The 12,670-nt window shown below is 45.4% G+C and overlaps 2 protein-coding genes across 5 annotated transcripts; both read right to left on the reverse strand.

The window, feature by feature from the left end:
- Window positions 1-4: 4 nt before the first annotated feature.
- LOC6495221 (vacuolar protein-sorting-associated protein 25) lies at window positions 5-872 on the reverse strand. Its single transcript, XM_001958780.4, has 2 exons — window positions 734-872; window positions 5-682 (listed from the first exon to the last, which is right to left on the reverse strand). Exons 1-2 carry the CDS (start codon window positions 781-783, stop codon window positions 208-210), a joined length of 525 nt encoding a protein of 174 aa, XP_001958816.1. The 5' UTR covers window positions 784-872; the 3' UTR covers window positions 5-207.
- Window positions 873-2,036: 1,164 nt separating this feature from the next.
- LOC6495220 (latrophilin Cirl) lies at window positions 2,037-11,696 on the reverse strand. Of its 4 annotated transcripts, XM_014907705.3 has the most exons (13): window positions 11,072-11,696; window positions 10,873-10,947; window positions 10,642-10,794; window positions 10,195-10,384; window positions 8,639-10,098; window positions 8,352-8,579; window positions 8,088-8,301; window positions 7,787-8,027; window positions 6,161-6,326; window positions 5,874-6,103; window positions 5,719-5,816; window positions 3,880-5,655; window positions 2,037-3,819 (listed from the first exon to the last, which is right to left on the reverse strand). In XM_014907705.3, exons 4-13 carry the CDS (start codon window positions 10,227-10,229, stop codon window positions 3,330-3,332), a joined length of 4,938 nt encoding a protein of 1,645 aa, XP_014763191.1. In that variant the 5' UTR covers window positions 10,230-10,384; window positions 10,642-10,794; window positions 10,873-10,947; window positions 11,072-11,696; the 3' UTR covers window positions 2,037-3,329. The 4 variants fall into 4 exon arrangements, with proteins under 4 accessions (XP_014763191.1, XP_044571533.1, XP_001958817.2 ...); XM_044715598.1 differs by having other exon boundaries at window positions 10,195-10,794; XM_001958781.4 differs by lacking the exons at window positions 10,873-10,947; window positions 11,072-11,696 and having other exon boundaries at window positions 10,731-10,793.
- Between the last annotated feature and the right edge of the window lie 974 nt (window positions 11,697-12,670).

Consider the following 12,670-nt stretch of genomic DNA (forward strand, 5'->3'; position numbering starts at 1 on the left):
GTAGTGCTGTAAAACGTTTGTTTATTTAAAAATGCAAATATTAAAAAAGAATTCTTTATAATAAATTTATAACTAAAATTGTATAATTGTGGCTTTAATAGTTGCACAAGTAATAATTAAAATATTTTTATGGCTTATTGTTTAATGCACTGAACAAAAATAAGTATTATCTTGAAAAATCACACTTTTTAATGGGAACAACAAAAATTAGAAGAACTTGACACCATGACTGCCATCCATCTCGATCAGCTCACACTTTCCCTTCTCTTCGAGCAATCTCAGGGCATTCAGTAGCACCGCTTCATCCACACCGTGGAAGTCGAGGTGTGTGGTGTTCTCCCCGGCCGCAATCTCGTAGAGCGTACATATACTGTTCGTTTGGCCAGTTTCCTGTATCCAATCGTAGACCAGGTTTCCATACTCCTCCAGGGTGTACCAGTATACCTGCCACTCCTGCCGGCGCTTGTCCAGGGGACTGGCGTGACCACTTCGCTCCAGCTCCCCCAGGATCGCCACGATGAGCTCTGGGGAAAGGCGGCGCTTGAGAGATTCGTTGTGGAACAACGGAGAGTTCTGGTCTCCGATGCTAACGGCAAACTTATTCGTATGCTTGAGGTATTTCAAAAACAGATCCGTCCAGACCTTCAGTTGTTGTTGCCTGGTTTCTTCATGGGGCTGTAAACTGCTTTCCAGGATTAGTTGGATGACAATCTATGGAATCCTAAGAACTTACGTGAAGAAAGGTGGGAAGGAGTACTCCCAGGGCCATTGGAAATCAGTCATTGTGGCTAACTACGCGATGTAAACATTTGTTTTTCCAAAAAAATAGATTACTAATACATGTGAGTGACCGTATCGTCTTGAAGAGTAAATACCACGAAAAAACATAAAAAATGAATTAGAAACAATATATAAAATATTTAATAAATGTTTTACATAATATTGGCCCAACATTTGATTTATAAATGATTTGAGGTATTTCGCTGAAGAATCAAGAGTATTTTGGTTAAGACTATACCTTTGCTAGGGTCACACTTGCTACCTCCAAATTTTTCTAAAAATATTTCGTATTTTAGTAAAAAATCTAAAAAATATTTCGTTCCCAGATTTTGATGCAATTTGATAGAGAATCAATCCACAAAGCTTTTAAGGTATTCCGCTTGGAAATCGGATATTGACAAAGATATAGCTTTCGCAGGGGGCCATATTGACCCTCCCATGCACTTTCTTTATTTTTGAAGGGGACCCCCAGAATTTTTGATAAAAAAATCTAAAAAATATTTCGTTTCCAGATTTTGATGCAATTTGATAGAGAATCGATCCACAATCTTGTAAGGTATTGCGCTTGGGAATCGGATGGATATTGACAAAGATATAGCCTTCGGAGGGAGCTATATTGTCCTTCCCATATATTTTGGAGTTCTTGAAGGAGACTCTCTCGCAATCGGATGTCCTTAGAATAACCAAACAGCCAACCCTAATAAAACAACTGTTTTCCATTTACATTAAAATGCAATCAGTTTTTTTTATTTTTTTCTTAATTAGAAAAAATTGTGTACATTAACATTTTCATCGGGCTTTTCAATAAACTTGAATTTTGGTTGTAGTTCGGTTCTGTTTATGTTTCGTAATTCAGATTTTGATATCCTTCCAGAAGAGTGGAGAAGGACGTTGAGACGAAAATGGCTTTTCAGTGGCCTGCGTACAGCTTCAATATACATTCACATATATACTGGTATCTGATATATCTGGTTTAATATACGTAAAGTACTAGGATTCGCAACACTATACATTCAATATCGGCTAGTTTGCAGATCTTGTGTCCACAAACAGATTTTCCATTTTCCATTTATGCTAAATTTGTGTTTTTTTTATGCTGCGGGTGCTTAATAACTAACTTTATCCTTTGTGTGCTTTATAGAGTCATTGTTGATAGGCGGGGCAAGTTATACTTGCAGGATCTGCAGGATTAAAGGGAGAACTGGACAAAGGAGCTTCCTTGGCTATTACGTACGACACATAGATACATCCATATATAGTATTGGTAATCATTCGGTTTTGCACTTTATTTTATTTGGTTTTTTGTACACATGCGTGAAATTCTAGAAGGAATGCCATTCAGGGAGATAGTAGGTAGTAGGTAGGTTTGTGAAGTTAGCCGGCTAGTTTTCAAAGAGTTTACAAGTTAGTTCCTAGTTAACAAGTGAGGTTTTGTTGAAATCTTTCTTTGCTATAATAGGTATTTCTGTATTCTGATCTATCCAGTGTTCAGTGTTCAGTTTGGTTTGGTGCCTGCCTGCAATGCAATTTCCAAGACATTTACATAGCATTCAATTTATTTAATTTCATTCATTACATCTCGTTATAAATAATAAAGCATTCTAAGCGATCGTCCTTTCATAAAAATTATATATAAAATAAATGCCCCTAATTTGCGTGCTTAAAGCATCTATATTGATGAAAATGTACACTTCAAATGCTTCGTTCTGGTCGTCTTTGAAAATTAGAAATAAATTAGACATAAATGGCATTACAATTCCTTCGGAATCATGTTTCTATAATTGGAAGGACTATTTTTTGGGTTTAGAAGTGTAAATCGGCAGTTGGATAGCAAAAAAACATGGGGATTTTCTTTTCTTCATTATTATTTTTTTTGGTTTATGAAACACGAAACAAATCTTAAGCCTGTGTCTATATATATATATATATATCTTACGAGCATAATCAGCGAAAATCAAAAACAATCGAATACCTTACAAAATACATAAAACATAATTCGCCTGCATTCTATATATCATGTACATACAGTTCAGATCTTATACATATACACTCATATATATATATATATATTCTTGATTTTGTTCTTTTTCGTTTAAATTATTATTTAAGTATTTAAAAATGGCATGTGGTGACATGTATTACAATACATTATACATATATGGTACATACATTTATATTAATATCGATTTCAAAGTCGGTATAAAATGCATGCAAGTCGAAGGACCTCTCTCTCTATATATCCTTTTTCTCGTGTTTTGGTTAAGCTTGCACTGCTCCTGTTCTTCGTCCTGTCTGTTCTTCGTGTGGGCCCTATGGTCTAGGTTCAATTATTACATATACATTCATAAAGTTTTGGGATTCTCGAATCACTGCACGTATAGCATGACAGCACGTTGTTTCACACAATGCTCCATATTTCGACTAACGACTAATTCTAGGTATAGCTATAGACCCTAAGCTACAATTTTTGCCTAAGACTGTTCCGGGGGTAATTAATTAACCGGTAACCGGTGACCCGAACCGACCTCTGGTATCTGGTAGCAGCTCCTTCACTTTGCCAACGGCTCCAGATAGCAGCGTACCGTATTATTCTCATCCAGCATGGCCGACAAATGGCGCTGCTGGTGTTGCGGAGGATGCGGATGCTGATGGGTTAGAGGATGGGGATGTGGTTGCAGGTTGCTGTGCGATGTATGCGACGACGATGATGTGGTGGACTGTGGTGACAGTTTCTGTAGCTGCTGACGCTTTTGCGCAGGCGTTTGATTTGCCGGCGGCAGCGGTGGCCCGGCATTACCATGACCAAATAGCTCATTCACCGCCAAGCGGGCACTTGGCGACTTGGCGTTTAGCTGTTGTTGTTGCTGCTGCTGCTGCTGCCGGTACGCGCCACGCATGGAGCCCTCACCAACGCCGCCGCTAACCCCAAAAACCGCACGATTGTGGTCGGGGTGCGGACCTGCTGATCCAGCTCCTGGCGCTACTCCCGGAGGCAAGGCTCCATAATCAATGGACGCGCCATTCTTGCGTTGCTGACGTCTGAAAAGGAAGAGTACAAGTTGGATTGGATTCTTACTAAATTATAATTAGAATACTTACTGAAACCGCCGCTTAAAGTCCTCATCCTGCATCGCCATCAGACGGCGCATTCGCTCGTCGCTTTGGGGTGGCAGTTTGTGCGCGTCGTCATCCAGATCGCTATCCTCCTCCTCATCATCATCATCACAGACGCTGTCGTGCAGTTGCTCCGCGGCCGTAGCCTCATCATCCTCCTCCTCATCATCGTCGTCGTCATCATCGGCTGTGCAGCGGCGTGCCGATCTCTGTTGTTGTTGCTGCTGCTGCTTCTGTTGTTTCTGCAGCTGCTGCTGTTGGCTCCGTGATGAGACACTGCCGCCACTTAGGCTACCGCCGCCGTAGCGACTGCCACCAGCGGTAATAGCTGCTCGCATACTGTTGAATACGCCGGTGCCGACACTGTTGTTGTACACCTCGTCCACGTCGAAGTCACCCACCTCATAGTGCTGCACGTCCGAGTTGCGATTGCTGAGGATCTCCTCGTATACGGGACAGACATCTGCGCCGCCCTCGCTGCCTTGGTTGTGGTAGGTATCGCCCCCCATGGCCAGATCACAGTTGGAAGTCTTATTTCTAAACTGGCGTTGCATGAACTCCTGCTGGAAGTGCGCCATGTGTGGCGGTGGAGCGGGAAGCTGTTGTTGGCCACCGACTCGTCGCTGATGCTGTTGCTGGTGCTGCAAGTGCAGAAGATGAGCATGCTGCTCAGCCTGCTCCTCGTCTGAGGAGAGCTGCTGCTGCTGCTGTTGTTGTTGCTGCTGCTGTTGGCGACGCATCTGCTGCTGCTGTTGGTAGAAAGCAGCTCCAGCACTATGTGGGGGATCTAGGGCCTCCGCGTAGTGTGGATAGCCGGATGGCTGGCCCTGCTTAGTTTTCTTGTAAGATGGATAGAAGAGCACCTGCGAAGCGGCGGCGGTGCGGCTGTGGAGCGATCCACTAGGCGAAGCTGGGACTGCTCCGCCGCGTTTCTTCTTACCGTGCTGACTGTTGGGCTTCTGGGTCCAGTAGAACACCTCATGCGCCTGCTGCGGCGAAGAGGCAGCCACCCCGGCATTGTTATAGTACTCTCTCTGACTCTTGAGGCCTCCTTGGGGAGGTTGCTTCCAGCTGTAGTAGTCCGGCTGGTGGTAGTACGACTCGCCCAGGGCCTGCTGCTGTTGCTGCTGCTTGTGGGCAAAGATGAGGTGTGTCGAGCCGGCTGAGCTGGTGGGCGAGGCGTGACCAGTGGAGCGCAGAGTGCTGCCCCTCTCAAGAACCACATGCCCAGCCAGCGGCTGCTGGGGTGTCTGCAAAGTGCCCGTCATCAAGCCGCTCTTCAGAGTTCTCCTCTGCTGGGCTTCGTTTAGTTCGCAATCAGAAGTGGCTCCCATGATGGCATCCTCGGGAGCTGGCACACCCATCGCCTGTTGGTGCTGTTGCTGCTCGCCATGGACTTCCTCGCTAACTCCCAGCGGCAGCTTAGGCTTCTTGGAGGTGTTTACGCTGCAGAGAGTACCAGCAGCGGGCCCGCCGCCCGCCACAATTCCCGAAGAAATAGAGGTCTTGGAGCACCGCAGGCATTTCGGTAGCCAAGCATGCTGACGCACATACTTGCGATACTCCCTTCGAATCTTTTCGTTCTGGATGCAGTGGAATACAAAGATGTAGAGACCCAGCAGCGTGTTGAAGCAGATGAAACAGTAGCCATAGATGGTGGTGGTGTCCTCGTCCGTTTTGGCGCCTCGCAAGTAGAAGTAGGCGGAGCACCAAACAGCGCTTAGGAGCAAGAGGAATACGAAGGAGCAGCGAATGTCAAAGCTACGGGAAGAGTTTCAGAGTTAGTGATGCCTATATTCTTTTAAAAATCAGGATTAAACTTACCGAACACTAGCGAGGCGAGTGTGCTCCTTGGTTTTAAGGCCAGTGCAGCTCTTGCGGCACATGATGATCCAAGACAGGAAAGTGTAACCAATGGCAGCCTGGGAACAAATCATTACTTTTAGAAACATAATTTTAGAAAAAATATTAGCACTTACCACAAAGAAAATGAGAACCGGTGCCACGAATGTGGCATAAAACAGGATATTCGCCTCCATGAGGACACAATAGTCGTTCTGGGTGTAGGTGCTGGGATTGATGGCAACAGAGATAGCCACTACCGACACAGAGAGGCCGTAGGACAGCAGGTAGTACCAGTTGACCTTGGGGGTCTGGTCCACCTCCACCAGGAGCTCGTCCGAGGTGAGAGTGTAGTACGAATGGAAGGCTATTATGATGGTTGGGGTTAGAACTGGGATGATAGGCGGCAGTGCGGAGATCTTACCTTCGTAGCAGAACCAGGCGGCGCCGGATAGGATGGCACAGTGGAGGAAAACGGTTATGAAACCACAGAAAATGCTTGTTTCGGTCTGTTCAATGCCCAGTAGGAATAGCAGCTCGATGGCCAGAAGGCAGACATAGATGCTGGTATAGATCGTGGTGCGAGCCGACTGGTTTCGAAAGACAAAGGAAGAGCGGTGGAAAGAGTCGATAAGTGTCATAGTTCATCCAAATAATTTCCAAAACAGAGCCAGCAGAACGGAAAGTATTTCAAAACTAGGTCGCCTTTCGGGGTTTCTTAAAATTTTGATAGTCTTATGATAAGCTTCCGTTTACAATAATTTTGGTGGGGTGGTGGTGAAGATTCCAAAAAAATTTAAAAGTATTTATGATAGAGATAAAAATACGGATTAAATAAAACAATGAACAAGACACGAAACAAGCACAACATACAGAAAAGATATATACAAATAGAAATTGTAAAAACTAAATGAAATGAACAACACAAAATGCAATATTTACAGGACAAAATTAGCAACATTTGTATATTTTTTATTAATTAATTAAATACAAAAGAAAATCAGAAATTTAAAAGATATTAAATCAAGTGTACGACGTCTAGTTTAAATTTGTTAAACAATGAATGCACATTGAGGGGTTAAGAGGTTTCACAACTGATGGGTTAATTGATTAAAACATGCCACAATGATTAAATGATTTCTATTTAAACGAAAAAAGAAGCCATGACTTCTTTTTGGGAAAAGTGTGCTAAACTTAGACTATGACAATTACTAAGATACATAAATATAACTGGAGAGTCTTCGGGAGCAAGCCTGGACCGGAAAGTGCACTTTGATCTCCTTTCCCAGGGCGGCTTGCGAGTCTTATGTTCGAACTCCTCCGGAGAGGCCGAGTTCGATTAACAATTTGAGTTACTTAAGCATTATATCACATGTGTCTCTCGATCATAAATACATATATCTAGAGAGCCTAGCCTAGCCTATATTCGTGTTTGTTTTCTGTTTGTTCACCACCACCACCACTTATATTGTAAGTCATCCATGTTGGCCTGCATGATGATGTTGTTCGTGTTGTTCTCCCTGCCATTGCCTCCCTCCACATTCAAGTTGTGGTTGTGATGGCCATGCGGATGTTGCTGCGGCGGTGGGCCGACGTGTTGCTGCTGTTGTTGCAAGTAGTTGTGGCTAATGTTGAGGTTGTTGCTGGCATGCTGCTGCAGGGCTGCGGCAATCGAGGCAGCTGCCGCTGCAGCAGCCGCCGTTTGCTGACCATGCTGGTGCAAGTTCAGGTTCAGGTTGTTCATCTGCAGGCTGCGCTGCGGCTGATTGGACAGCACAACAGCTGCAGCAGCCGCAGCAACCACTTGTTGTTGCTGCTGCTGCTGTTGCTGTTGCTGCTGTTGGACATTGTAGTTGAGATTGTTGCGATGCGAGTTGCGAATGGAATTGTGTTGAATGAAATTCGTGGTGCCCTGAATGGGCGCCGAGACATTCGTCTGGCTGCTGGGAGTTGTAAGGGTCAGGGACTCGTGGGTCTGGTCGCGAATGTTGTTCTGCTGACGTCTGCTACCCGTCCGCTGGTGCGGAAGTGGGCTCGAGGAGCCTCTTACCTTGACGAAGACCCCGTTGAACAGCTTTAGTGTCAGCAGGGCGATGACGATGAACACCACACAGATGGCGATGCTGATGTAGATGAAGACCCGCATGTTCCCATCAAACATGGTGAAGAGCGAGTGCTGGTGTTCGTCCACCACGTCCATGAGAATGGCAAAGTTGGTCAAATGATTACAGCTGCAAACACTGTGCGTGCGGTTGGTGGACTCCAGACTACAGCCATTGGCAGACCAGGCGCTACAGAGAGTTCAGGTTAGCTTATCAATTAGTCCTAGAGATGGTCCTTAAAACACTTACTGGTCGATGTAGTTCCAGAAAACACAAGTAGGATTCGTCACATTCTCGGTTTTCAAGTGTTTGAGCGTTAGAGTGATGGGCTGCGACAGCTGGATGTGCCTTCCCTTGCCCAAGCTGGCCGAGATCACCTTGCTGTTGAGTATGCGTATGCGCTGTTGGATCTCCCCGGTGTTGGAATCACTGCTATCATTGGCCAGGATTGCTGTATTGCGAACTGTAATCCGATTTAGATAGTTCTTAAAATAAATCATAAGAAAAACCTACCATAGCTGCGAGAACTCTTGAGATCAAAGTGGTCATAGCTGGGCTTGAGAATGGATTCCAAGCGATCGAATGCTGCGAACACAATCCGCACCAGACCACCCTCACTGTTGTCCAAGAGAGCGGCACGGGGCAGCTCTATACGATCGGAGCTCAAAGGCCACTGATCCGAATCTGGGAATATGACGCTGGGCGGAATAGTCTTTGTCTCCAGGACTCGCACCGAGAGCACTGTTGGGAAGTAGAATAATTGTAATTCAAATAAAATATAGAAACTAAATAAATCTTACATATATTTTTGACTTTCTGCACCACACTGCGCTCCCTAATAATGGTGTCCGCCAAGAGGAAGGCATTGTACTCTAGTCCTGTGAGCAGGGATGTGGCCACTCGCATTTGGTCCTCCGGATTCAGGTCGAGCCAGGAGGACAGCTGACTCTCGTCCAGCAAATTCGAACCCGTCTTCACCACACAGTGCAGTAGCTCCATAATCATAGCCTCGCGCTGTCTCTGATCGGGGAAGGTCTCTTTGTCGTGGAGCATCTTCTCGGACACCGTTTGAATGATCTTCGTGGTCACCAACATGTCGCCTCCGTAGAGCGTCTTGCTGCTAGTCACCTCCGACATGTCGTTGGCGATCGAGATGAGCGAAGAATCTCGCTGATTAACCCGCAACTCCAGGTTGTTCAGCCACAGGCTGCGGCACTGCGTCAAATCGGGCGTCATGGGATGCCAAGTGGGTTCGAAGTTTCGCAACCGCTGGTTTACCTTGTGGGCCATGCTCACCGGCGGATCGCAGCTGCTACTGTTGTGCAGACAGTCGCCGCCACTGGGAGCGGGCGTGGTGGAGCTGGGATCATCATCATACTCGTCGTAGCCAGAGTCTGGGAGTCGCTTCATCAGCACGCATCGCCACTTGGCTATGCCGGCTGCTCCGCCCGGACAGGGCTGGACATTTACATCGCCCACCCGTGTCATGTTCCAGAAGAGATTTCTGGCATGGGTGGGGCCACAGAAGAGCTTGCTCTCGTCATCGGCTCCAGACATTCCAGCCGCGTTCATGTTGATGTTGTTAATGGTTCGCACCACGCTGTTATTGCCGGATGCTGGAGATCCATTGCTGGCCGTCACCGGCGGTCGGTTGGGGGAACTCTTGGTGGTCAACAAGGTGCCGTCATCGGTACCGGAGCCGCCGACGCCCGTCAGGATGCGGGTGTTTGACGGTGCCGTGGCATTCCCGGCAGATGGGAGCTTGCTGCTCGGCTTGGTGGGAGGGGCTGCCTCCTCGCCATGGTGTGTGTGGTGGTGATGCAGTTGTGGTGGAGGTGGCAGGCCATCGTGTCGACCAGCGGGGTTTTTGGTGGTTGTCGTGGACGTTGCCACGCCCTTCATTCTCCCCGGCACAGTGCTGCTCGAGGGCGTCGAGTGCGTGACGGTGTGGGGTGGAGGGACGTTAAACAGTCCCCCGTTGCCACTAATGCCCACCACGCCGGGCAGAGTGGGCAATCGGGGTGGAGGTGGTGCAGCTCCTGGCGAGCCAGGTGGGTGGATCAGCCCACTGCCATTGCCAAAGATCGGTGGGCCGTTGTTCAGCACCCAGGGCGGTGGACTGGGCCTGTTGGTGGTGGTCGAGGTCTGGGCAGCACTGATGCACTGATAGTGAGCCTCCAGATACTTGTGGGTGCCGGGGCAGGGATCTCCGAACATGCTTGTGGCAGCTAGCACACTGCAGCTCTGCTTGTGGGCACATCTATAAGGGATTAAGGGGTTTATGTTGGAGTTTCAGATATTTTAGAGAGGTTTAATTAATTTCTATAAGAAATATTAAATAAGAACTAGAACCTACCTTGAATTCAGTACTGTGAGCGACTTGGGAAACATGCAATTGACGCTCCACTCCACATTGCCATGATCATTGCAGATGGTGATCGAGAAACGGCCATAGTTGGCTCGGATCAGGTTGATCACGTCCCCGGGATCGCACTCAATGGTCAGTTTCTTACCTTCGCAGGCGTAGGCCGTCTGGTACTTGGAAACTGCAAGGCAAACAGTACGTCAGTAAGGAGGATCGGGAGGAGGGCAGGGTTTATCGGGATATGGTATATATATGGCATATATAATAGAGAAAGAAATGATTAGTGGGCGAGGCGCTGATGTTGTAGTTTGGTTTGGTTTGGTTTTGGTGATGATGGTTGACCTGGAAAGACACTTACACTCTAACGATATATGCACATAGGATTTATAAACAATATGGTCGGTGGCATGATACGCTTTTACACAGCCTGGGATATACTTAGTATATGGTTGGTGGTTGGTTTTGTGCAATTGGTGGGTCGTTAGCGATGGATGCTTTGTAGCAAGTAGAATAGTAGTCATAAATACCAAGTCCTGCCAGTCCTAGATATCTGCATTTCTCCTTAAATCGGTTTGGGTTGGATCCTTTTAGCTGAAAAGATAAACGCTAAGTTGTATCGGAAGATAGGTCAGTAGAAGGTGACCCATTTCCAGGTCATTCAATGCATACCTTCCAGAAATGTCAATGGAACTCATTCTTCGCCTTCCCCGAAAAGTCTGGATGGGAAGAACCCTCACGAAGACTCTAAAAAGTAAAGTAAACCCATAAGATAATTGTTTACACATTTAACTCACACACCACACACACACTTGGTAGAAAGCAAACAGAAGATAAGAGAAGGGAAAAAGGGAGACCTAAAAATACACACCCTTCTTTTTTCCGATGTGGTTGTTGCATTTTCCATCGATTTGTCAGCAGAACAAAGACTCGTTTTCTTTGTACACCCGATATGGCTATACATATGGACATATATGTATGTCTCGTCGAAAGTACATATAGAGAAAAGTTGCTGCAGCTGCGCTCCATCAAGTTTTTTCTGCTGCTGCTGCTGCAACTTGCCCCGAGGAGCCCCATTTCCGATGGCTTTCTTTGTTCTCCATGACTCCCCCGTCTAGGTTCGATTTCTTTCGAAAACTCCTCGATTTATGTTGAAATTCTTGCATATTGCTCAAGTTTGAACTTGTTGCTATGTTTTGAAGAGTTTTTAGTTTAATTTAATCACTTTTTTAAGTCTAAAAACGATGGCAATTGCTGACGTATTGGGTTCAATTGGAAAGGTCTTCGGAAAACCAGGCTTTGTCAACTACTTTTTTCAGCCCACATGTGTCACTGTTTCAGGCACTACTTTCTGTTATTTATTTTCAATTATTTCACATTTAATTCAATAAAATAATTTATTTATTTCCACTTCGGTTGGGACGTTCCTTCACGTTCGAGAGCTCGGGTTCACAATCAACTTTCTTTTAGAAAAATTCTGTATACTTGAATGTCTGGTTGACCTGCGGCGTTGCCAACATGCCACTCTTTGAGGTTGCCACACCGTTGCAGAGCGGGAATTTCAAATTGGAAACTACCTCAAGAGGCCATATATATTCCGATCTCATAAGATTATTGGATCAAATCACAATCAATCTACAACAAAATATGCAAGTAAGGAGGATCCCCATCAAAAAATTTAAAAATCAATGGGAGGGATAATATGGGCCCACAGCGACGACTATATCTTTGCCAATATCCATCCGATTGTTTAGCGGAATACCTTAAAACATTTGTAGATCGATTCTCTACCAATCTGCATCAAAATCTAGAAACGAAATACTTTTTAAATTTTTTGTTAATTTTTCTGGGGGACCCCCTTCCAAAAAACGTAAAAAGCTTGCGGGGGCCTATGGGGCCCACAGCGATGGCTATATCTTTGCCGATAATCATCCGATTCTTGAGCGGATTACCTTAAACGACTCGTGGATCGATTCCCCTCCAATCTGCATCAAAATCTAGAAACAAAATATTTTTCAGATTTTTTGTGAAAATTTCTAGGGGACCCCCTGCTAAATATCGAAAAATGCATGGCGGGCTTATGGGGCCCACGGCGATGGCTTTATCTTTGCCGATAATCATCCGATTCTTGAGCGGAAAACCTTAAACGACTCGTGGATCGATTCCCCACCAATCTGCATCAAAATCTAGAAACAAAATATTTTTCAGACTTTTTGTGAAAATTTCTAAAAAAGGTCCCCTTCAAAATATGGCCAAATGATCTTTGCCAAATGACTTTTCCAATATTCATCCAATTTACTGCGAACTCTATATTCAAAAAAATTAATCAATTAAAAGTTAGAAAACACTTATTCTGGGAATAAAACAAACCGTCTACTTCCCAAGTTCAAGAGCAAGTTCATGGCAGATATTTTTTATCTTTGCTTACATATTATGTTTAGTTTTAATTTCCTGATTCGCTGAGCTTAGA

Source organism: Drosophila ananassae, chromosome 3L (assembly GCF_017639315.1).
Source record: "Drosophila ananassae strain 14024-0371.13 chromosome 3L, ASM1763931v2, whole genome shotgun sequence".
Lineage (NCBI taxonomy): Eukaryota > Metazoa > Arthropoda > Insecta > Diptera > Drosophilidae > Drosophila > Drosophila ananassae.

Excerpts from the sequence above, each read along its gene's own strand:
- LOC6495221 (XM_001958780.4), bottom strand. The coding sequence starts at position 783 with ATGACTGATTTCCAATGGCCCTGGGAGTACTCCTTCCCACCTTTCTTC. Across the intron at positions 683-733 it reads TCCTTCCCACCTTTCTTCAC|TTTACAGCCCCATGAAGAAA; the intron begins GTAAGTTCTTAG and ends CCTGGAAAGCAG.
- LOC6495220 (XM_014907705.3), bottom strand. The coding sequence starts at position 10,229 with ATGTTTCCCAAGTCGCTCACAGTACTGAATTCAAG. Across the intron at positions 8,580-8,638 it reads GCAGAAAGTCAAAAATATAT|TGCTCTCGGTGCGAGTCCTG; the intron begins GTAAGATTTATT and ends ACTTCCCAACAG. Across the intron at positions 6,104-6,160 it reads CGCCTGGTTCTGCTACGAAG|CCTTCCATTCGTACTACACT; the intron begins GTAAGATCTCCG and ends CCATCATAATAG.